Here is a 24,894-nt window from a genome sequence, read left to right on the forward strand (position 1 = left end):
TAGGGAAATTTAGAAAACAAGGAAATGGTAATTGTGAATCAGTGGTTATATAAAATTTTTAACTAAAAATCCTTAACTTAAAGGCAAAACAGAAACTTATGGAACTTTAAATTAGGAAATTAAAATAGATTGGTCATGTTTTACATAAACATGAAAAATTTAAAGTAAATCAAATTTTGATTGGAACCCTCACCACAATAGGAAAAGAGGAAGGCCTTGACGAATGACTATTATAATTGAATTGAAAACAATAAGCTGGACATGGAAAGAAGCAAAATATCTGGCCACACACAGAGTGAGTTGGAAAGCAATGGTAGATGCCCTATGCTCCAATTTGGAGTAAAGATGAATATGTGTATATTTTGACTAAATAGCTTTTTTTTTTAAAAGTCTTAACAAAATAAAAGTGTTATTTATCACAGATTATTATGTTTCTTAATACATCCTTAAACCTGAAAATATGAATTTTTTCCAAATATTTCTTGATATGTTCTTAAACCTGAAAATTTGTATGATATCAAAATGCAACTTGATATATCCGATTTAACATCTGAAAATTAGAACTATTTCAAAATATAGCCGTACTTGTTCGTCCCTATGCTTTTCACTTTATGTTTGGTATTATGGTTACACTTTTAAAATTCATTAAATATACAGTCCCATCTTTTTAAGTAATTAAAAAATACGGTCTTTTTTTTTAAAAAAAAAAAAACGAATATTGAAATAAAGCATTCCTTCATATTTCCAATTATATGTGTTTTTAAAAAAAAAAACTGAAAGCACTGTTTACATTACGATTGGCAAAATCGAAGCTGTAGTATGAAACTAGCAATATTGTTTGAGTTGTTCATTTTAATGTTCAAGAGGTTTTGATTTGTATTTTGTGAATGTAAAATAATTGATTCTATAAATTTTTTTATAAATAAATACTTCAGTTTGGCAAACACTTTTGTAATTATTTAAGCAAAAAATTGTTTTTGGTACTTTTTAATTTTTTTATTGTTATCGTATCTTTCAATCATAATACTTAAAATAATTTTGAATATTTTTTCCTAAGTTATTTGTGTAGATCTTATTCTAAGGAAATGATCTGTTGATCAGAAGCGATATCTCAAATGTTACAGTTTCTGAAAGTTATTTGATTATTATTTGGTTATTGAAATAATTGTAAGTACTTTCTGCATACTTCATTATTTTTATAAATTTGGTTATGCAGTGAAACTACCTCCGTTATGCAAGAAATCTGTTGTTGACTGTCGCTTTTGTCAATATTTTCCAAAAATATATTTAAATTAGTTGTCCCATTTTGTTTTCATAAACTGAGATAAAAGGCACTGTTTATTATGCTCTTTATTGATTAGTGCATAATACAAATTAGTTTATTAAAATTTTCTTATGCAACTCCAGAGATATGTATGTAACAGAAATCCATAAAATTAATGAATCTATTGGTTTATTTGCACCGTCCAAATGAGGGTATATTTTGACAAATTATTTGCTGTAATATTAAAATGAGAAATTTCTCGGGTGAGCTGCTGGTGATCAACTGCATGCCTGCCAAGTATCTTGTTTTTACGAAGACACTTGTATTTTACGACAAGTTTAGTCTCAAATTTCTCCGTATTTGTTGAAGAAATTTAAAAATTTTTTTTTTTGCGATAAAATATCCGTTAATGGCAAAAATACTTCTCATATTCCTCAACAGATACTTAGTACTATTGCAAGTACTGCAGTATGTTGAGTGTTAATAGCTTAGGTGATTGAGTGCTCCCCTCCCAATGAGGTGAATCTGGTTCGAATCCCAGCGATGGTTGGTTGATTCGAATTCCGCACCGGCCACAGTGCTGATATAAAATATCCTTGGTGGTAGACGGATCATGAGTTAGTCCCCTTGTCTTCTAGATCGGGTTCAAAAAGACAAGGCTACGGGGTTGAAAATTGGTAGTCGTAAACTCTAAATGGGGCCGGCTGCTCAACAACGGTTATAAAATAGTTGAAAATAATGGTTTTAAAAAAATCTTCTGAAGATAAAGATTTAGATACATATTTTTTACTTTGCTGAATGTAGAATTAAGTCCGTTAAATTATATTTTAAGTTTGGAATTTCTCTTTTTGACTTGCATGATGTATTAAAACTTTCCTCGTAGCCTAACGCTAGTAGAAATTGACATTAAAGAGCTTTGACTTTTAGTCTCTCTCCTGGCATTAGGACCATGTTTTCCGGAATTATACTAGTTATTGCAGGATTCTCGTTTATTGCAGGTTATAGATGTGTTCAGTGTAAATTAAGATATGAAGAAACAGAAAATACAATACGTCAACATGAAGTTTATTTAAGCATATATAAACAGTAAATATGTACAATATTTTAAATTACCCCTCAAAAATTATCCTGGCTTGGATGACATATCTTTTTTGAACAAGTTTTGATTTATACTTAAAAATGAAGCAGTTTTTAATTTATATACAGACCTACAAATATGTTCTTTTTTCAAAAACATATGGGACAATATTTTTTTTTTTAAGAAAAGGGCAACATTTGAGGGAAAAAAAAATTTGAATCCAATAGTGACTAGACACTATAGATAACTGTTGCATAATGTATTTATATTTGTAAAAATTAAATTGTAAAAGCTGCTTAAGTTTTGGCAAAGTATCATTAAATGTAAGTATTTTAAAAAATCCTGGTATTTTTATTGAATGATTTCAGTATTAGTATCAATTTTCGACAAAGTATCATATAATTCGTTTGGCAAATTCAACCAATTTATAAAAATTTTGGCTTATGGTTAATATAACACTAAGATGACTTTAGACCTAAATAATTTTTTCGTTAGGATTTTTCTATATTACACAACTATTTCATTAGATGTTATTAGTACCCAAATCAATGAATAATTTAAAAATGAAACGTTAACGTGTCACATTAAAAAAAAAGTGTTTAGATATAAATATAAATGCCACACACAGACAAAAAAAAGTTATTGCAATATGACATTTAACATGTTACATGCTAGGCATTAACATACTATATAAATAGTAATTTATAATTTTTAAACCACATTTATTAAAACATTATCATTACCAAAATTTAAATTACATTTTTAAATCTGAAAGACAACCAACCAATTAATTCTTATGAGGAAAAAATTAATAAAAAAGACTGCAACATTAAATGTTTTTAACTCATGAATTAAAAAAATTAGTTTTTTAAAGTAATAATACTCATTTGAATAAAATTTTATGGAATTGCACATTTAAAATACTGAAAGTTTAAAATAAAAATGCACAAAATTAAATGATAAAAATTTACTAGTTAATCATATTAATAATTCAAAATTTATTTAATTCAAGAATTTTTCTCTTTATAAACCTCTTTATATGGATTAACATAGGGAACCAGTTTGATATGTAGAAAAACATATAATTGAAATGGTGAAAAATTTGGGTAAAAACATTCCGAGAGCCATAAAATAATACAATTCAAATTTGAGACTTTGTGTACATTACTTCATACAGTATAAGACTATCTAAAACATGGCGTTCTCTGTTTAAAATATGCTTTAATTAAAATTATTTTCTAAATTTTTTTCAATTAACACTTGAAGAAACATTTTGACTAAAAGGCTGAAATTTTCAATAGAAAAGAAAACTGTATGCTAGTTTTCTAAAATATTTTAGTCCAAAACAAGTTAAATTAATATTTTATTTAAAATTTTTCAGTATTTTTATTATGCTTGTCGCGTTCAACATAAAGAATACGGAATAGTTTAAACATGCAGAATTGAATAAATCACAAGTCCCCACTTGATTAAAGTCTCTTAAAGTCTTTTTTTAACCCTTTGGACCCAAATGGCATATACGTCCCAAAGACTAAACTTTATTCTCTAATGGATAAACAGATCTCAATTTTTCAGAATAAATAATTTGATGCATTTTTATTATTTATTCCCATGCAATATATAGGTATTTTCACAATATTCAAGACGATTGGGACATACTGTCCCAGCAGATTTCTGGAAAACTTTAAACTCATAATGCTGTCACATCTTAATATGTCCACATTAAGGTAAACTGCTTTTCATACTTAAATTTTAATGCTGCAAAAGGGTTAATAAGAGGATAAATATAAGGCGTTAATATGAAAATAGTAAGTGGAGAAAGATACACAACACTCGTCTAAACTTTCCTTTTCTGATTCAATTGGTTTCGAAGGTCGGGAGCACACTTCCCACAATACTTCTGTATTCATGAGATCCACATTAAAGCTTTCATACAAGTATAAAAGATGTAATCTATAAGTCAAAACTTTAAAAAAAAAAATTAATTAAATTTTTTAATTTTCTCTTGCAGGAAAAAAAAAAGATTCAAATTTAAGTAAAATTTGAGATACAGTAATACTTTCTTATATTGCATATCTGCGGGAAACAAGAAAAAAAAAATTGATAATAAGCTTGACAGACCTAAAGCATTGGATGTTTATTGTAAAAGACCAAAAACATCAAAGAACGAGGTTTGTTTTGAGAAATTTGTTAAGAATAGTGATAAGCAATGCCTCATCTTTTATTGATTCTTTTTTCACATTCTATATTTAGAAAAATATCAAAAATTAATCTTTACGGATTAAAAAACCTGTTTTTAGTATTACTTTTTTCATTGGCAATCTTTAGAAGAAAAAGAAATAAATAATAATATTTTTAGATTCACAATGTCCTAAAGCGTGAAAGAAGATTTTAAACCTTAAAATAAACTCATAAAAAATGTCAATTTCAATTCTTTTTTTCTTTGCATTCTTATGAATATAGAAACAATAAATATAAATGCACATAAGGAGTTATTGTATGATATAAAAATAAGTGCACAATATGAGTTACCGTATAATAATGAGACACAATACAATGAGTAGCTACTGTATGATAAATATGTAACAAATCTTTAAATTATGCTTCTTTTCAGCTGCCATAAACTAGAACATAATACCAGTTGCAATAAATACTAGCTAAGTAAAGAAATTTTGCGATTTACTATAACTAATAAAGCTGCCACAAGAAGTTTTATTTAATTTTTTCCTTTCGTAATTGCTTCCACTATAGGCATGATTTAAAGCAAACACGTTTTGAATTTTTTTTTCAGCAAAAATATTTTAGAGTTCCCAATATTTAATTCTTATTTAAACACAGTATTAATGTATCAAACATTCTTTTCGGCATATTTAAATGATTATATGTTAAAAAGGGCATTAAAAATTTAAAAAAAGGAAATTATTACAATGACTTTTTAGCTAGATAGATATTTTTTTTTACAACCATCATTATATTTTAAGATTTAAAAAATGCTCATAACTGTTAAGGGAATTTTTCAATAGTTACCAATAAATTCTTAGGTACTAATTATATATTGATCATATGAAAGATACATTTAAATCAAGGTTTTGTTATTTTCTGATTTGTTTTTGTTTGTCATAAACTTTAATTAAATTCTAAAAAATTTACTGAAAACCTGGGTATTAATTTAGGATTTTATAATAAAACGAAAGGAATAAAACTATTTAAACTTAACCTTCATATTATCTACATTTTTACAATAGCAGATAAGACATAATTTTTCAGTAAAATGCTAGAAATAAAACCACTATGGAACTATTTTAAAATTTAAAGGACAAATTTTTAAAAAAAATCCATACTAATGCTGTAATTGGGCATTTTGAAAATAAAAATTGAGCACTTGTAGATGATTTTAAGAACCTATACTAACTATGTAATTAGGTAACATGAAAACAAGTTGATGTATAAAAAAAAATTCTTATTGCTCATGGAATGAAGTCACATGACAGTTACACGAGGAAGAAAAAAAAGGGATTTATGATATCTATAGCATACACACTAGAATGGAGTTTATTAAATACAAAAAGGTGAAAATGGATTGGCATGTTATATTAAGTAGAAACAAACAAAAAAAAATGATACACAAATAAAAAATCTTAAAAGTCTACAAACTTGTCAGACACATGAAACATTAAAAAAAAAAAAAAAAACTAACATAACACACTTTGGGATTATCTCATCAATGTGAACTTTGGGATTATCTGGTCGACCTGTCAACGTTCGCGAAAATGAGCAAATCCTTTGGCGCCATCATAACGAAAAGCAATTTCAAAAATAAACATTTTAAACACATTAAATTTATCTAATAATAAAAAAATGTAAGAGTAAAAATATGTAAAAAAAAAAAAAGTGTAATAAATTCTTTTTTAATAATTACACATGGAATTATTCGTGAATCTAACCATATTTATTATTATAAATCATTTTGGCGGCCAAAAATCCTCGATAGCTTTTAAAGCGCAAACAAACGATTCATGATCCTTGTCCTGCTTAAAGAGACTACAAAAAATTAACTCGTGTAGACGAAGATTACACAATAAATATGATCAAATTTGCGGTTATTGGTGCGGAAGCTACTTTTTGGCCATGATATCAGCAACAGGATAATCCTAAAGTCCAAAAAAGGTCTACGGGATAATCCCAATGTGTTTTTTGTTTAAAACAATGTAGTCAATGTAAACTTGTCAGACACATAATACATTAAAAACCCCTCACATAACACATATTTTCTTCTAACCATTAGTTCAGTGAGCCAATAACAATAGAATTATTTTCAAAAAAAGTTTTTTTTTTCCATAGAAGGTTTGGCTTGCAACAGCGTTCTTCTCCGATACGGTTAAAAGATCACATCTTTCACTAAACAAGTTTTTTATGTTTTATTTTCTTAGAAAAATATTAATCGGGTGGGTTTGTCGATGGCAATTTTTTCTTTTAACTTGAATTTTTTTTACACCAAGGGTTTATGTACATGGTAAACCATTATATGCCTGTCTGTGAGTCGTCAAGCAAGGCCATACATTATTATAGTCGACTTTGAAAAGTTGGTTAATTAATTCCAATAATTATTATAAGCTCTGCATGCCTGCCTGCCATAACTTTATTCTAAGTTCTATTCCGAAAAACAAAAATACACATTTTTAGTGCTGCTTCAAGGCAAATTCACGAAGAATTTTTTTTCTCTTTAAATATTTCATTAGTATTTTGATCAAATCAGATAAAATTTCAGTAGTATTCCGATTGAATCGCACAATATTTCAGTAGTATTCAGATTGAATCTGTCTTATTTCAATAGTACTTTAATTCAAATGACGTTCTATCACACCGCTTTAACTTAGCTAAACAAGATGTTATCATCGTTTATTGCCAGTCATAGTTATTGGCGTACCTAGTATCTCGTAAACACTGTAGGCATTGTTTTTGTTGCAGGCATTTTTTTTGTTGCATTTGACATGAAATCCAGGCCTAGAGTCAGCACTAATAGTTTAGTCAAATTTAATGGCAGGGAGGGGGGAAAGTACACACACACATGTAAAACATAGTCCACACTCACACACAGTTATAAAGTCAGAGGCCGGATGACGAATCCAGGTACTAATTAGTCTATGTCTCACAAGACGAAGATGATAAAAACACATCAGAGACAATGAGTCACCCGTCGGAAGCCAGTCCCCGATTGGCTGACGTCGACGCTCAACACTGCCAGAGTGCCAAGGAGAATGGACGCAACTTGAACACAGTGGCTTGGCATGGAACAATAGCTGCGACATTAAACACATCACACTAGTGTGCCTCCTTGATATGTAACATCATTTGGATGCACGGATTGGCATTTCTGAAAATGAAAAAGCAAACTTAGATTTTCTAATGAAATGAACTATAATCATATGTATGGTTGGCTGAATGTAAACAATGACAAGGTTTAAATTTACGCATAGTTTTACCAAAATTAATATGACATCACAAATAAAATGTAAGGTTAGCCATGTTTTGAATGTTATCCTTATTTGGGCTATATTTGTGTAAAATAACACAGTTTGTTATTTTTTGGGTAGCATCATAGCAAGATGGTGGAGTAAAGCAAACCAAATTTGATAACTTTATCGGTTTTTAATTCTAATGCTCTTGTTAATCGAAATTTTTTCCTGTAAATCATAAATACTTAAAATGCATATTTTTTGCATTCTTAAGTATTTGTACTGAAAATTATTTTAAAGAGCTTGATTTTAAAAATACGACTTTTTTAAAATTCAATTTCTCTGGAGCTATGCAATCGATTTTGCTCAAATTTTGTATTGTACCATGTAAAATTACATACTCTAAAATGATGTAAAAAATTATCTACCTTACAATTAAAAAATTTTTCGACTATTATTATAAACATTTACTAAAATGTATTTTTTTAATGCAATTATTTTTGGATAAACAAACTTTATAATTGTGGGCAGAAAACTTTAAATTTGCTTAAATTCTGCAGATACTGTAAAATAAGCAAGAAGTAAAATTAACATTATGGAGACTACATTTCCCAGATTACGGCTACCTTTATATTTTGAGGGTCAGAAATCTGAAACCGTTGAAAAAAAGGTATGTTTATTGAGAAAAAGTACGCTTTTGCATGCACTAATTAATTAGCATATTTGAGCCTTTAAGATTGAGTCCTTGTTGCAGAATGATTCAGTGGTGAATGGGTGCATTAATTAAAAAAACCATATTTAATAACAACAAATTTAAGAATAAAAAATATGATACGAAATGGGGCTCTCCAATGAGCCATCCAGTTCAAACCATTGCCTGCTACATAAGTGATTACAGAACTATTGTGAGTGATTACAACGCCCTCTTCTGGTCAAGCAAAAATTTGTAACACTCCCCATCTGAACTCTTTTGAGTTCACTTACCATAAATTTGCAAACAAAATTTTCAAGAACAATATTAGTTGAAATATAAAATCAAACATTTATCTTTAGCAGAAATTTGCAATAATAATTAAATGAATGTTCAATAATTAAGATAACAATAAAAAACAATCAATTATAACATATGCATATTATCAAAATATGTATATTTTACAGTCCTAGAACGTGAAGATCTGATAATTACTACAAAAGTTATTCAGTCAAGGTTGTTTGTTCCCCCCCTTTTCGTCTCACTGTTCACTACCACAGTTTAAACCTAAAAAGCAGTAAACTTAAAATCAGATAAGTGATAGACTAAACTTTAAATCATTGCGTTACGATTGTCAACCGCTCGAGTTTCCCAGCACTAAAATTATCAAGAATATCTAGAAAGAAAGTAATTTCATAAGATACTTAGCCTGTGATAGGCAAGAATCAAGGCTAAACTTTTTAGTTTCAGCAGTCTTGAGTGAAACAAAACTTATTAAAATCATTTTCGTTTTTTTTTTTTTTAATACCGAGAAACGTACAAAAATTTTGAAAGAGAATGTGAAACAAATTATAAATGATAATTATTGAAAAATATACTTAGAGCTATAATTAAATTATGAACTAATTAACTCGCAACAATAACTTAAATAATATAGAAATTTAAAAATTATGAAATACATTGTTCTACAACTTGAATGAAATCATGAATTAAGATGATTTTGGGTGAAGCCCGTATTGCTTAAGTATGACCTGGTAAGAATCTTACTGTCTAGAAAAATTGGGAGTATACATATTGGGGGTAATGAACTATTTTAACATTTTATCGAAATTAAATCATGTAAGTTTCAAACAATACTCACTGTTTGCTTGGTTTGCCATGTTTTCATGGCCATTTTATATTTTTCAAATTCATGGCACCAATCTGAGTAAATTTTTCTATATTCTGCTTCTGAAGGAGCACTGCATGTTTCTATAGAATAAAAGTTCAATATAGATTACAATAACATTTGTAAAGGGTTTCTAAAAATACTTCTCTCAATTTACATTTTAAGTAACACTCCACCATAAATGAAGTATTTAAAACAATCTAAACATTACAGATTCTTTCTGAAAATCAATATTTTCTTCTTCAATGCCTAGGCAGACCCTGGTGAGGCTAGACTTCACGTATCAGCATTTTACATAATATAGATTTCTCTTTCATATCCTCTCTTACTACACATGGAGACATGCATAACGATGCATTACAACAATTTTAAATGTAAATGTTTTTTGTTATATTCTACACAAAAATGAAACCACAAACTCAACACTCCTATTCAAACGTATTTATCTTGTTAACCAGCAGTCTTGTTGATTTATAAATCGAAAATGACCTAAAAACGATTGCAGTCTTCCATACTCATTAAGAAGAGATAGAATCTTTTGATTTGACAAAGATTGCTGAGCAGAGTGAAACAAAGATTGAGTGGGAAAAAAAAACATTCTGAATTTGCATTTTAACGTTTTGTCTGTTTATTGATAAATTTATCCTTAATTACTCTTTTAATATATTCTAGTCAATGAATATATTATGAATCATCTCATTTATTTGAATAGCAAAATTTTTTGAGCTATTACGTAAATTAACTTCAACTGTGCAACTGTTTATTCTAGCTTATAGATATTTCTACAGAAACATTTTTGGTTACGAAACCTGCTTTTTAATTGTTTAGAGCAGTGATTCTCAACCTTTTTTTTTTTGGTCGCATCACACTTTTAACGATTTTGAAATTTGATGGCACACAAGGAAAAAGATAAGTTTAAAAGTTGTTTACTTACCTACAACACAGTGTGTAAAATAGTTTATGATAATAATTTTGAATGTAAAATAAAATAATATGTACTATAAAAACAACAGTATGTTTATTAAGGGATTAATTAGCTCTTTCCACTTGTGCAGTTCTTATTTTCGCCTTCTTTCCCTCGCTCCTTTGTTTTATTTTTATTAGTTATTAACTGTTATTTTTTTGATAGTTTGATAATTGTTAGATTATTTTTCATAGTTATTAATTGTTACTTTTTTGTTATGTGATTCCTTGTTAAGTTGTTTTTTTGCTAATTATTATTTTTTATTTATTTGTTAGTTATCCTTTGTTAATTTGTTCTTATAACTATTAATTGCATAGTTTATTTTAATTGTTAGCTTTTATTTCTTTTTGTAAGTTAATATTCAGCTGCTTTCTTTTGATAATTAACAATTTTAATAGTCATTAAATTTTCTACTTATTTTAACATTGTCAGAGACAGGACTACCGATAACCAAGATGTTCCCGCCGTTAAAGCGTGGAAAAATTATAAATAGTATATAATAGTATACTTTTCCTTAATTTAAACTTAACTTGTAATAAAAAAAGCATTATAATTTTTACTAAATCATTTCTAAAATTTGGCGGCACAACAAAAACAATTTAAATAAAAAGTTAGAAACCAAAAATAACGAAATTTTAAAGATATGTAACATACATATATCTTTACAATTTTGTTTTGTTATTTTTGGTTTCTAACTTTTTATTTAAATTGCTTACATAAGACAAATTTGGTTTTAGCTGCTTTGAGCACTTTTCCATTTCTACTTATAAGTTTAAAGTTCAATCCTAAAATTTTTATCTTAAAATTTGTTTAAATCAATTTCATATTTTGAACGGATTTCAATATCAAAATAATAGTCGAAAATTTAAAATTTTTAGTGGTCAAATGGATGCACTTTTTGGCTTGATGGCTGGTGCCAATGCAAACCTCTCTAAGGCCACTGTTCAGTTGTATCATTTAATAAACATAAATATTTAATTCTGCCAAAAATTCACATTCAAATTAAGAATTTCATTATCAATCCTACTTCTGATGCTCATTATTTTTGAAATTTTGCTATTAATACTTGCGTAGCATTCACAATATTGACTATTTTTTGAAATATTTTCTGTCTTTTTCTTTGGAAAGAATGATTAATAAAAGAGAAGGAAAATGCACTTACTTGTATCAACAGTAATGTTGAAGCTGCAGAGAGTGCTCGTACCCAGCTTGCAGTCATAGCGACCAGCATCCCTTTCGGAAACAGACAAGATGACTATACCGTGGTCGGCAGTGTGGATATACTTTTCACGCCTGTGCACAACGGCATATTTGCCCTTTTCTCTGCTGTAGTGGTACCAGCGAAGGGGACCCAAACCCATGCTTTCTATATCTGGCATGTGGATAGCACATGAGAGGTGAACACTTTGTCCCCAAAACACGTGCATTGGTTTGTTCTTCACGCCTGCAGAAACAAAATTTAACATCAATGAATTTAAATTAATTACCATTCAGGGTGCGTAGCCAAATCTTTTAACAAAAAATAAGCCCCTTTTAAGTACTTTTTAAGCACTACATACACTAACAAAATGTAAAATAATTTTCAAAGATTTTACATGATCCTGATAAAAGAACTAGTTTTTGACAAAAAACTATTTTCTTGATTATATTAGAGATTATAAAGTGAGCAAGAGATTTTTCGATTCGATATCAGGTGGCGGAAAATGAAGTCTGAATTAGAGAATATCTTTCAAAATGTAGCAGAGCTGCACATGAGAGTGCAATAATCTCCCCGAATCCAGCTCAGTAGACGCCCGTAGGGATTTGCAAGTATTTCATCAAACATGTAAAATGATTGGCGCTTTCATAAGCTATGGACTGACCGTACGCCAAAATAAATTGTGGCTGAATGAATTGTAAAAACGTTGAACAGAACAACATGAAAAGCACGATTTTGCTTCATAAGTGGCGAAAATCAACAAGGTAAAGAAAAAAACCTCATTTTGGAAAATGGAAAATTAAGCACTTTTTAAAACACCCAAAAAATAAAAAAGCACCTTTAGGGGCTTTTAAGACACGAAAATTGAAAATAAGCACCTTTAAGCGCTTTTTAAAAAAGCTAAGCATCATGATCAGATTTATACCAGGCTTCTAAGAAATGAAAAACCATTTGAAAAATTAATTTATGAAAAATAGAAGATGATGGTAGTTTTAGTTGGCATGAGAGTGTAATTAAAATTCCTATCAACTCAAATCATGAAAATAATTAATAAAATATGTGAAACTATTTTACACCCAAAAAGAAAACATTTAAATTATTTACTTATTGATTCAATTTCTTTTTATTACTATATGTGTACATTGACAATTCAACAAACTATTAAGCTTCAAGTTTAAATCATTTTAAAGATGATAGAATAACAAAGTAAAAAAAGAAATTAATGTAGAAAAATTCAGAATTCTTTTGGAGTTTAGAAAATAGAAGAATCTCATGCTTGTGAATAGGAAACCAGATAATTTATTCCTGCCAAATTTTAGTTACCAGTTTTTTCAACATTGTCATTGGTTGGCAAAACTACAAAACAATGTTTTCTGTTATTATCCAAACTATTCTAATAGGAATATTTGCATAAATTGTCTCCTTATTTATTGTTGATACTAAGAAATATATATAACATATCTGCCAAATTTCCTGTTTTTTAACGAAGACTCCTGTATTTTACGACTATCTCCTTTTTACCCGTATATTCTCAAATTTCTCTGTATGTGTTGATTTCTTCAACAAAAAAAAAAAGTTTTACAAAAAAGTTTTGGCGATAAAATATCCGCTAATAGCAAAAATACTTCTTTTATTCCTCGATAGATAGTACTATTACCAGTAAAGCAGTATGTTAAGCGTTTATAGTTTAAGTAATTATAAATAATGGCTTAAAAAAAAACTTTGTTAGATTAAGAGTTACACACACATTTTTTACTTTGCTAAATGCAGTATATTTTGAATTTCTCTTTTTGACTCACATGATTGTGCATGATGTATCAATACTTTACTTGTAACCAAAAAAATGTCACAAGTAAAGTCTGGGTTATTTTATTTCTCCAATGTTGGCAGGTCTGATATAAAAACATTGTTTTACAGGTTTTCACAGTTACAAAAACCATCTTGAAATTTTTAATTAATTTTTAAAATTAATGAGAATTTAATTAATTAGTTTTCTAAATGGAACCCAGTAATTTATTTATTTCCACTCATTTAACTTTAATTTAGTCTATAAATCGTTAGTCATTCTTTGTGAACCTGGTATAAAAAAATATACGATATTTGGTTATAAACAATTTCTGCTTATACTTACAATTATCACATGTGCCAGGAGTAGCATTGGTTACATCTTGCAACAACCTGTGAAGAAAAATTAAATATAATAATGTATTACAAAACTTCAGAACAAAAAATTTTCAATAATGTATGACCAAAATTTTATTAAATGACTTAATTGTCATATACCATGATCCATTTAGTGAAGTTTATGGCCAATATGATAATTTTTATATAAACGTTAGTGTTCGAATTTTCCATATTGTTTGAAATATATCGGGATATTTAAAAACCACATGAAAATAAATATCAATAAGTGCTGAAAATACAATTGAAACATTACATTGATTTACGATACTATTGGCAGAAATTGAGCAAATCAAAAAGTGATTATCGAAATGCATGATTCAAATTTTATGTATAAATTTCTGTAGAAAAGAAAACTTAATTTTTTTATTTTTCAAAAGAAAAATCTTTCTACAAGAATTCTGTAATGTTCTGCAATAATGTTGCCGTGTCGTTGCGATTCTGTCAGAGTGCTAACAGATCACCCTAGTTAATATGTAGATTAACTAGGTAATGAGCACATTAATGTCCTTAATAAGCTTCAACACATGCACATTTTATTTAAAGAAAATGCTTGATGCCCATTAAATATTTTGTAATAATTAAAGATAAAGGCAAGAAAAAAAAATCCAACTTACCCATTGACATAAGGTTTACATTCCCCGCGTTCTTTATCCCAACCACAATAAGGATCTTGGATACACCGCAAGCAGTTTGCATATCTTCCCTTGCACATAACAAGATCAAATTGTCGCAAAACATAATCAGAAGACACATATAATGATTTGTGCTGAAATGATAAGAAACATTGATCTTAATAGCAAGTAAGGCCCCCATGACAAAAAAACTTCACATACATAAAATAAGGCCTTTTTAAGATATGCAATAATTTTAACAAATTTAAACATATTTTTACTTAGAATAATTTCTATAACATACATTTCTTGCCGAAATCTCTTACCTTGCTAGATATCTCAATGGCCCTAACAGTCTCAGGAACAGTAGCTTCAAAAATATCAACTAAATTAGAATGCTCTTCTCCCAATCTGTCATACCACTCCACTAATTTATAGATGTAACCTTCAGCTAAAAGAAGAAAAAAAATTTTTGACTTTAACTTACAATTGGTTGACTTTTAACAAAAATAAAATACTGTTTCATTAAAAATTTTTTTTTAATAACCTACGTATGCTTTGTTTTATTGATATAAATTATTTAATCTGTAATCATAAATACATAAATTATTTAATCTGTATTACTTTAATTGACAATTGCTTGAGTTTTAACAAAAATAAAATAATTGCTGAGAAAAACATAATTATATAAATTATTCAATCTGTATTACTTTAATTGACAATTGGTTGAGTTTTAACAAAAATAAAATATTGTTTTATTAAAAAAAGATTTTTAATATTCAACATAAGCTTTGTTTTATTGAAGCCAATTGATAAAAATAAAATAAATGCCTAGAAGAACATAATTATGTAAATTATTTATTAGTATTACTGTATTTTTTTAAAAATGTTTTATATAATTAACAATTAAGTTTTAAGTATTTTTTAAAATTTTTATTACTGTTCAGAAAATTTTATGAAAACATAATTACATCAATTATTTACCTAAAAGAAATTATGTTTTTATAAGAGTACTACAAACATGCACCAAATAATAGTTTTTATATTTATTTCTTTTAACAAAAATATAGTTATCAAAATTATTATGAATATACAGCAAAACACCCATTTTGATTAAAATTACATCAAGCATGCTTAGTATTTTATCAAAATATAAATATTTTTACAAAACTATGATGCAACAAAACACCAAATGAAATAGTTTTTACTGTGATCAGTTTTAAAGATAAATCTACAAATTTTTGCTTGCAACGAAATTTTTGAAATGAATTTAGTGATTTTGCAGATTTTTGTAAAAATGCTGAAAACATGTAATCTTACTCAATTATTGTTTCAACATTTAAAGACACGTCACGTCACTTGGAATGACGAAGGGTTGCAGAAAAATGTACAAGATGAAATAAAAATAAATTTAACATTCAACAACTAATTCAAGTATTATTAATTGTTAAACTTGCATCTAAAATACAATTACAGCGACTCGGTTACACCAAATTCTCCCCTCATTGTTTTGCTTTTAATTTGCGAAACTCTTGTCAGGCTGGTCGTGACATATGCTTCTAAAGCTTGGACATTGCAATATTTTAGAGAAAGATTTTGAGGAGTAAAATTAGTGTTGTAAATGAAAATAATAACTGGAGAAGATTTTACTTTGAACTGTACAATATTTATAAACAACTTGATATTATTAAATACATAAAAATAAATAGAATGAAATTGATTCATGAATTTGATGGCCCATATGATTTGAATGAGTGATGACAATACAATAAAAAGATATTGCTTTTTAGACCAACTGGAACAAGAAAGCGGGGAGAGATGGGCTGATCCGGTGGAGTCCAATTTTCTTGCAATTAAAGGAAAGAATAGGAGATCAAAGATAAATTGGAATTCGTTATGGAGAAATCTTCGGACGAAGGCATTGGCCTGGGCTATCTGGCCAACTGTGATGATGATGTTTTGCTTTAAACTATGACCATGCATTCATTGTGGTAGAAATTTCATTTATTTCTAAAGGTCATTATTTTATATGTGCATACTTCAGTTGATGTTTAAAGTAACAAAATATAAGTAAGTACGATAGAAGAAATATATAAATAAGAAAAGACAGATAAATAAATAAGAAAAGTGGAGCACACAGATGGCCAAATCTCTTAGTTTTTTACAAATTAAATAAAATAATAAATAGTGCTGCTGCCTATACATTTCTGATGTTCCTATAATATACTTCTCAGAAGAGGTGTCAACCATATGTACATAGATGCAAACAGGGATAAGAAAAAATTCAGTAGATTTTTAAGAAATATAACTTTCATGATAATTGTTGTATAATAAATTAAATATTTTACGCATAGGGATTTCTATGGTAATCAAAATAGAAAAACTGCAGTATTTTCCAGTTATGATTGACATTAAACATGCTTGAAATGTTATGAATTATGTTTACGCATAATTTTGAATATTAAAAGGCATTTAATTCATCAAAAATAGTTAAAAGATTTTTTTACTTAATTTAAAAAGAGAGTTCTGAATAAAAGTAAACTGAACATTTTAGAAAAAAAAAGAAAAAAAAAAGAAAAAAACAAGTTTGTCAATAATTAAGGCTTGTTTCAAAATGTATGAAAACCAGGAGAATTTTTATCAAACCAGTAGATCAGGAGGAACTGACAAAATCCAGTAGTCTGCTGGAAAATTCAGATAAATAAAAAACATATTTAACATTTTCTAAAAAAGTAAATGACACACAAATAATTAAACACGTACTAGAACCGGCATAATAAACAGTGTATTGAACACCCTCCACTTCAATCATGTCGACAACCAGCGATGTAAAAATGACATCTCTCTTATAATAAACCGGCTTTGCGTTGTCATGGGAGACAGCAGAATCCATGAGGGGGTGACCTCGTATAAAATTGAGGACAGAGTCCGGTAGGGTCTGGGTGTCATTCACACATAATCCAGGGCGGGGTTCCGGCACTTTGCTGGTGAGAACGGGCAGCCAGGCCGAGGATGAAGTGGCTTGTTCTTTGAATTTTCCATTAAACACTTCTTGTATGGAATCTAAACTGTAGCTACATATAGCAGATCCCATCAGACCATTTCTAAAAAGAAACGCATTCATCAATTACATTTGGCAAGGAATACAATTCTTTTTTTCTTAATATAAATATAAATAGAACATCGAACTGTTATTTTGTAGTACAGGTAGACAATGTACACCACTGACCACTTTACTATAATCATACCATTGATCACTAAATTAGGGAACCTTAAGAGGACGCCATACCGGGGTAGAAAATTTTCGTCACAAGTTCTCTTTCTTCTTCATTACTAATTTAAAGGAAAGAAAAAGTAAGTACAGGCAAACCTAGAGTACGTCATAAAGTTTCAACTGCTGAAAAAAATACTTCAAAATATTAAAATGCAAACAAATTATTAGAAAAGAACTTCTCTGTTGTGTAAGTTACCATTTCATAATTTATTTTGATTCGAATATTTTAAAATTTTCTTCTCAGCACTTTAAACTTCATGGCTTACTCTAGGTTTGTCTGAACTCATTTTTTCTACATTTTATATTAGTAATGAAGGAAAAAGAGAATTTGCGAAGAAAATTTTCTTCCGCAGTATGGAACTATAACTATGGTACTATAAGTATGCAACTATAAGTATGGAATTCTTCCTCTTAAGGAGGAAGAATTCTATACTTATAGTTCTAGCCGGCCAGGTGGTTGGCGTGCCTGACTGCAAAGCCAATAGCTGTGGGTTTGAATCCCGCTCTTGACATGGATGTTTCTCTGTGTGCTGTTCTCAGTTATGTGATGTGTGAATATGGCCTACCCTATGAACGGGTTTCTGTGGCAGTGTGGCGTAGGTAAGGTTTCTTGCTTCCGTGACCTTGATTCACAGGTGCCCACTGGGTAACAATAAATGAGCAACCCTTTCGGAATCTTCTAAAGCGAAGAACGAAAGTTCTGTGCTCGTGTTATTAAAAAAAATATATATATATTTCTGCTATCAGTGTTACCCTAAAATTAATTTTTGGGCAGAGAAATACAAAATGGAGGAGTGTACTTTAAAAGAAAGATAAAATATGTAAATTACCACCATTTTATGACACAAATTATTTTAAAACTGACATATTCATGTAAAGCCCTCCAGAGTTATTGAATACATATTTAACCTTAAACATGATTCCATACTATTTTTTATGCTACTTACTGCTTCATTAGACTAAGAAGCTTTTTTAAAAATAACCTACAAATAAAATATATTGCATTAAATTTTTTATGTACTTTTTTTAAAGTTTATAAAATTTTACAGAAAGTCCCAAATTCTTGTTACATCTTCGTTATTGGCAAGAAAAAGAGGATTCCTTTTTCGAGAATCTGGAAACATCAACCAAATTTTCACGCAAGGATGATTTTTTCAAACAAATTATTTTATTTTGAGTCGCAAAACGTCAAACAGTTGCAATTATTTGCAGTGTTAGAACATTAACAATCACTTTACCGAATTACATGACAGGGGTAAGGATATATGACAGGCCCTCTCTTCACTGCAATAAATATACAGAAATCCATCATCTGCATGCATTTACGATGAACAATTCAATCGACTGGTGCTCGAACACATTTTTTCCCAACAGCAAAAAAAAAAAAACAAACTAATAATTTTATAAATTGTTTACAAGGAGCATTTTAACCACCAAGTAAAATTTTTTGATGGGGCTAAAATTGGAAGCATATTGATGAACTCTCTGTAGTATCATTTCTAGATTAAAACAAGTTGTTATGGAAACAAGAGCAAACTTATTTCTAATGGGGTTGTGGGGGAAAAAATCACATAGATAGGTTTTCCAGTAGGCTAGTTTATAAACAAAGTGAGGATTATTTGTTAAATTTTTTTTGTTCTGCTCTGGCTATTAAACCGGCAAAATAACAATAAAATTGTAAATTTTTTTCAGGAAAAAAAAGTTTAAACTAACTTATGATTGTATGTATTATTAGATTGACTATTAGATGTAACTAAACTTATTAATATAAATTTTCAGATGGTATCTTTAAAAATGGAAAAGTATCACTAGTATGCATTATTATCATCTTCATAGTATGCATTATTTCCATTGTTTTAAGTATGCATTATTATTTAAAGTTTGCATTATTACTAGGGCTGCAGGTTTGTCGCGGCACGAATTTCCACAATGATTTCTGCGAAATTGTCATCTTTTTTCCTAAAATCCGCGAATTTCTCAATATGTCTTGACTTGCGCGAAAATTGCTTAAAATTTGATTTTTTATTTTATTTATTATTTTTATTAAACAGAATTTTTTATTTTCCTGAATCTTAAATTGAACAAGTAAAATTGATTAGATATTTAGGGGAGTGAATCAATAGCAAAATAACATGAAAATAGTTCAGAGATAAGAGATAATCACAATCTTGTCAACTAAGGTGGTCTTTCTACACTTAGGGAGGGTAATTACCTTCCTGAAGTCAGTAAGAGTACAAAAGAAATTGGAATCACAAAAGAAGGAAAATGTTATAAATCAAATCTTTGACAGAAAAATTGTTATACATGCTATTGCACTGGGCAATGAAATTTCTACTGCCTTTCTACATATCCAGTTAATTTTTCCTAGGCGGCTTCTTGTGATTTCTTAAATATGGATCAGTTTCTTAGATGAAGGGGGGGGACTAGTAGTTAGTAGGGACTTGTAACTAGTAGTTTGAATGTAGAATGTTTGAGTTTTCACAGCAATTACTTCTTACAAAGCAACGGTCAAGGAATTGCGCGTTGGTGAAGGAAAATTGATCGAGTTTTGGAAATCAAAGACCGAACGCTCCAAAATTGGCAAAAGTGGCAATTCGAAGTTTGTCGGTGCCTAAAAACAGCGTTGACGCAGAAAGATCGTTTTCTAAGTATAAAAATGTATTAAGTGATGAAAGACGAAGGATAAATGAGAATAATCTGACAATGTACAATACTTTGTACCAAAATTCTGTTCATTTAAATAAAAATATTAATATTGCTTGAAATTCAAAGAAATACTTTTGTTGTGTATTTTTAAGCTTTTTTTATTATTTGCGCAATTTCTGTCTTTTGCATAATTTATATAATAAATTTTTTTATGTTTAGAATTTGTGTAATTTTCAAAATTTCCCGCCATTTTTCCGCGAATTTGGGGTCTTTTTTCCCGCGACAAACTTGCAGCCCTAATTATTACCATCTTTTTAAATGATGAATTATTTTATTTTGGAAAATTAAATTATAAAAATGAGGAACCTGAATTAGTTAAATATCAAATTTTATGTAAACTCTTCAATAAAAGAAGAAAAAATATTAATAGCATAAAAATGTTTTCATCAGGTCTTGGGCATAAATAATAATCAATAGGGTTTTCTGTTGTGACCACCCTTAATGCAAATTTTTAGAATTCTTTTAAATAATGAAGTAAATCTATGCATGATTTAAGCGAGGAAGAGCAAAAAAGATTTTATAACTTTGACCATTCACAATTGTGGTCAACAAGTGAGAAGGGGGAGGGGTTAAAATCATCTAAAATTTGATAGATAATAAAATTTGATTTGATAGATAAAATAGAATGGTGCCTAGTGGTCATTTCTAGCAAATAGAGAATGCTTTTCAGTTTAAGTAGACAAAATGCTTTTTTATGATTTTAAACCCTCATCGTTCTTCCAAACGTGACTAATAATTGGTCAGATTTTGAAAGTATTTTTTGTCACACTTAAATACTTAGTCTTTGTAATCTCTAACGTGTTCAGTCTTTTGAGTTTTTTTTTTTTTTTTTTTTAAATAAGAATTATTATAATACATATTAAGGGTAGTCCTTACAAAACATAATATAAGTTAAAATTTGCTTTAAAATAAATATTTGGTTATAGGCCTCTTAGCTTTGTTAAAACAAAATAATTACACTGAAAAGGAATAGGATGGTTGACACTTACGTAGAAGTTGAAAACACAGCATAAAACTTCTTTTCATCATCTGGATGCTTATAAACATGTTCTGAAAGGAAAAAAAAACTTGACTCAAAATTGTATTGATTTAATTTTATTGCAAATAATTAATTATTTAAAAACAATATTAATTCTCATAACATTTATTTATACTGTTAAAAGAAGAATGTGAAATTTTCTAGAATAAGAATATAAAAGCAAAACAAAACTCAAAGAAAATTCAATATTATAAAAATAATGCTATTTATAAACAATATTCATCAATGGCAAAGAAAATTCAAATTATTATGAAAATAATGCTATCTATAAATAATATGAAGTATGATAGATACACTTATTAGAAACTTTATTTTCTAAGCTTACCTCAAAATATTTTTGCAGCTAAATAATTACGAAAGTTAACTTGAAATTAACTTCTTCTAGCTTGCATTGATCATGTAAAATATCCCCAATGGTAGGTTGATCATGGGCCAGAATCTTTTTGCCACTAGGCTAACCATAGAAGGTTTTTTGTAATTTCATTGTATAACACACATTTGCGTTAGTCCCTCCATTTAGAAAAAAAAAACTCTAAAGGCAAATTTGTCTCTAAGTTTGAGTGTCCCTCTTCTTTTGAGCTAAGACTACAGAGTTGTACAATGGTGGTCACAAATCTGATATGCTAGTTATAAAATACATTTCCAGATTGTTATAATTAATAGGACATTATAGAGTAACATTTAAAACAGGCTCTGGGGATATGGCGATCGCCTCCTAATAAGGTGACCCGGGTTCGATCCCAGCAACAGTTGGTCGATTCAAATTCCGCACCCGGCTCGCACCGACCACAGTGCTGACATACAATATCCTCAGCAGTAGACGGATCATGGGTTAGAGTCCCCTTGCCGTTAGGCTAACCGTGGGAGGTTTTCCTCTCTGTGTAACACAAATGCGGGTTAGTTCCATCAAAAAGCCCTCCATGAAGGCAAATTTCTCCCAATACTTGATCCAGGAATTTCCTTGTCTTCTGGTTTGGTTCAAAATTACAAGGCTACAGAGTTGAACATTAGTAGTCGTAAACCCGAAAATTGGGCGGCTGTTCAACACCCGTTATATATTAAAAAAACAAATATCAATATAACTCAGAATGTCACAAAGTCAATGTTTGAGAATCGTGGGTTATAGTCCCCTTGCCTTTAGCTAATCGTGGGAGGTTTTCCTCTCCATGTAACACAAATGCGGGTTAGTTCCATCAAAAATATCAATATAACTCAGAATCTCACAAGGTCAATGTTTGAGAATTTTGGCCAAATAAGAGCAAATTGTGCCATTTAGCTAATATTTTGCTGAAATAGCTATAAGGCAAGGTACATAGAATTATATAAATAAAAAAATATGTGTTAGCCATTAATCTGCAGAGTTATCTGATTCAGTTTACCTTTTACAGCCACTAGATAACAAATATACTTAATTGCCTGGCCCAATCTAGATCCTTTAGAGCAAAATCTAAACGTCCCAATCTTGGCTCATAGGTGTAGGCCTCAGAAGAGCCAAATTTGAAAAGTACTGGAGCCAAAATTAAACAGGGTGACAAAATTAAACAAAAAAAAAAATAGCCAGACTTTTAAACAAAAAATAAGCACCTTTTAAGTACTTTTTAATCACTCAAAAAATATTTTTAATCACTTTCCAAAAAAATAATAATTATAATAATAATCACAGGGTTGCTACAGCAAAAACGGAACAAAAACAGTTGCTTTTAGTAGCCTCAAGCAGGAAAATAGTTGCCTAAAACTATGAAAATAGTTGCCTGAACAGGGACAAAAAATTTTCAAAAATAGTAGCCAAATAACTAAAATTATAGCTTAATTGTCAAATACTATGATTAGGACTGGGTGATGTCAGAAATTTAAAACATCGCAATGTCTAACGGACAATGTATCACGATTTAGCACATGTTCAAAAAATACCTATGGCAAATCTTTAAATCAATCAAAAATAAATAAAAAGGAATAAATCTATTACAAAAGAAAATATTAATTCTAAATATATTCTACAATGACATTAATATATCATTGTTTAATTTTTTCAATTAAAATAATAAAGTCAAAGTAAAAGCAAACCCAAGCTTTATTTCATTTTTCTTAAATTAAAAATGATTTAAGATTTATTGGTTTAAAAATAATAATACTGTAACAAAATATTTTACATGCATTAAAAATTTAAAGGAAAAAGAACAAAAGTAGAAAACAAACCAAAAAATGTTCACTTAAGGAAAAAAAAAAAATTGTTTTTTTTAATTATTTGTTGAAAAAAAACCCATGAAAAATGATTTAAGATTTATTGGTTTAAAAATAATAATACTGTAACAAAATATTTTACATGCATTAAAAATTAAGAGGAAAAGGAACAAAAGTAGAAAACAAACCAAAAAATGTTCACTTAAGGAAAAAAAAAATTTTTTTTTAATTATTTGTTGAAAAAAAAACCATGCTTTTGAAACATCATTAGAACCTCTTTTTATTTAATTATTTAAATAATAAAAAGTAGTATTAACTAATGGTCAGATTCAGTACTTAATAAATATTAAAATATTTTTACTTATTATTATTTTCTTTTTTAAAAATAAAATCGACTAAATATTTATTTGTTTAAAAATGATACTGGCTATCTAACAAATTATAAAACAAACAAGCATTTAAAGAATTTTAATAGAAATTAAAAAAAAAACTTTTAAGTACTAATGTTAAATTATTAAAAAGCATCAAAACATTACTAAACTCTTTATTTAATTTTAAAAAAATTATTTGTTTTTTAACTAATAGCCAAATTTTGTAAATTTTTTTTTTTCAGTTTGTCTAAAGTAAAAGCACATTAAATAAAGGTAAGCTTTATTTTAATTTTTTTATAATTAAAAATGACTGAACATTTATTGGTTCAAAAATAATCAAATTATTTCACTTACCAACATTAAATAAATTTTAAAAAATTAACTTTTCATGACAAAGTTAAACACAAAATACCTCTATTAAATTGTATCGCTTAAAATGAAAAACAATAATTGAAAAAAATCAATGAAGAATCCTTTTTTAAATTCATATTTTCGTTTAATTGATCAATTGAGTTCAGAAAGAAAATTTAAGATAATCGCGATTGTGCAGCAATCGCAAAGTAACAATAGGTCTACTAAAAATAATTGACAAGAATCGTTAAATCCAGACAGAAAAAAAATGGTATGAAATAATGCAGAAAGAAATGATCGCTGCAAAAGTCTCACTGAAAATAATTTACAAGAAACCCGACAATTATTTCCGACGAAA

General features: G+C 28.4%; 1 protein-coding gene across 3 annotated transcripts in view; it reads right to left on the reverse strand.

Moving 5' to 3' along the window:
• Nucleotides 1-2,308: 2,308 nt before the first annotated feature.
• The window catches only part of LOC107449704 (semaphorin-2A), a 305,010-nt gene continuing 282,424 nt past the window's right edge, over nt 2,309-24,894 (reverse strand). For all 3 annotated transcript variants that reach the window (XM_021146653.3, XM_016065315.4, XM_043039779.1), the window contains 8 exons: nt 21,584-21,644; nt 17,378-17,718; nt 14,941-15,065; nt 14,618-14,769; nt 13,951-13,997; nt 11,784-12,065; nt 9,631-9,740; nt 2,309-7,716 (listed from right to left, as the gene is read on the reverse strand). In XM_021146653.3, coding sequence (XP_021002312.1) covers nt 7,660-7,716; nt 9,631-9,740; nt 11,784-12,065; nt 13,951-13,997; nt 14,618-14,769; nt 14,941-15,065; nt 17,378-17,718; nt 21,584-21,644 — 1,175 coding nt within the window. In that variant the 3' untranslated portion in view covers nt 2,309-7,659. The remainder of the gene's footprint in view (nt 7,717-9,630; nt 9,741-11,783; nt 12,066-13,950; nt 13,998-14,617; nt 14,770-14,940; nt 15,066-17,377; nt 17,719-21,583; nt 21,645-24,894) is intronic.

Source organism: Parasteatoda tepidariorum, chromosome 7 (genome assembly GCF_043381705.1).
Source record: "Parasteatoda tepidariorum isolate YZ-2023 chromosome 7, CAS_Ptep_4.0, whole genome shotgun sequence".
In the NCBI taxonomy this organism is placed as follows: domain Eukaryota; kingdom Metazoa; phylum Arthropoda; class Arachnida; order Araneae; family Theridiidae; genus Parasteatoda; species Parasteatoda tepidariorum.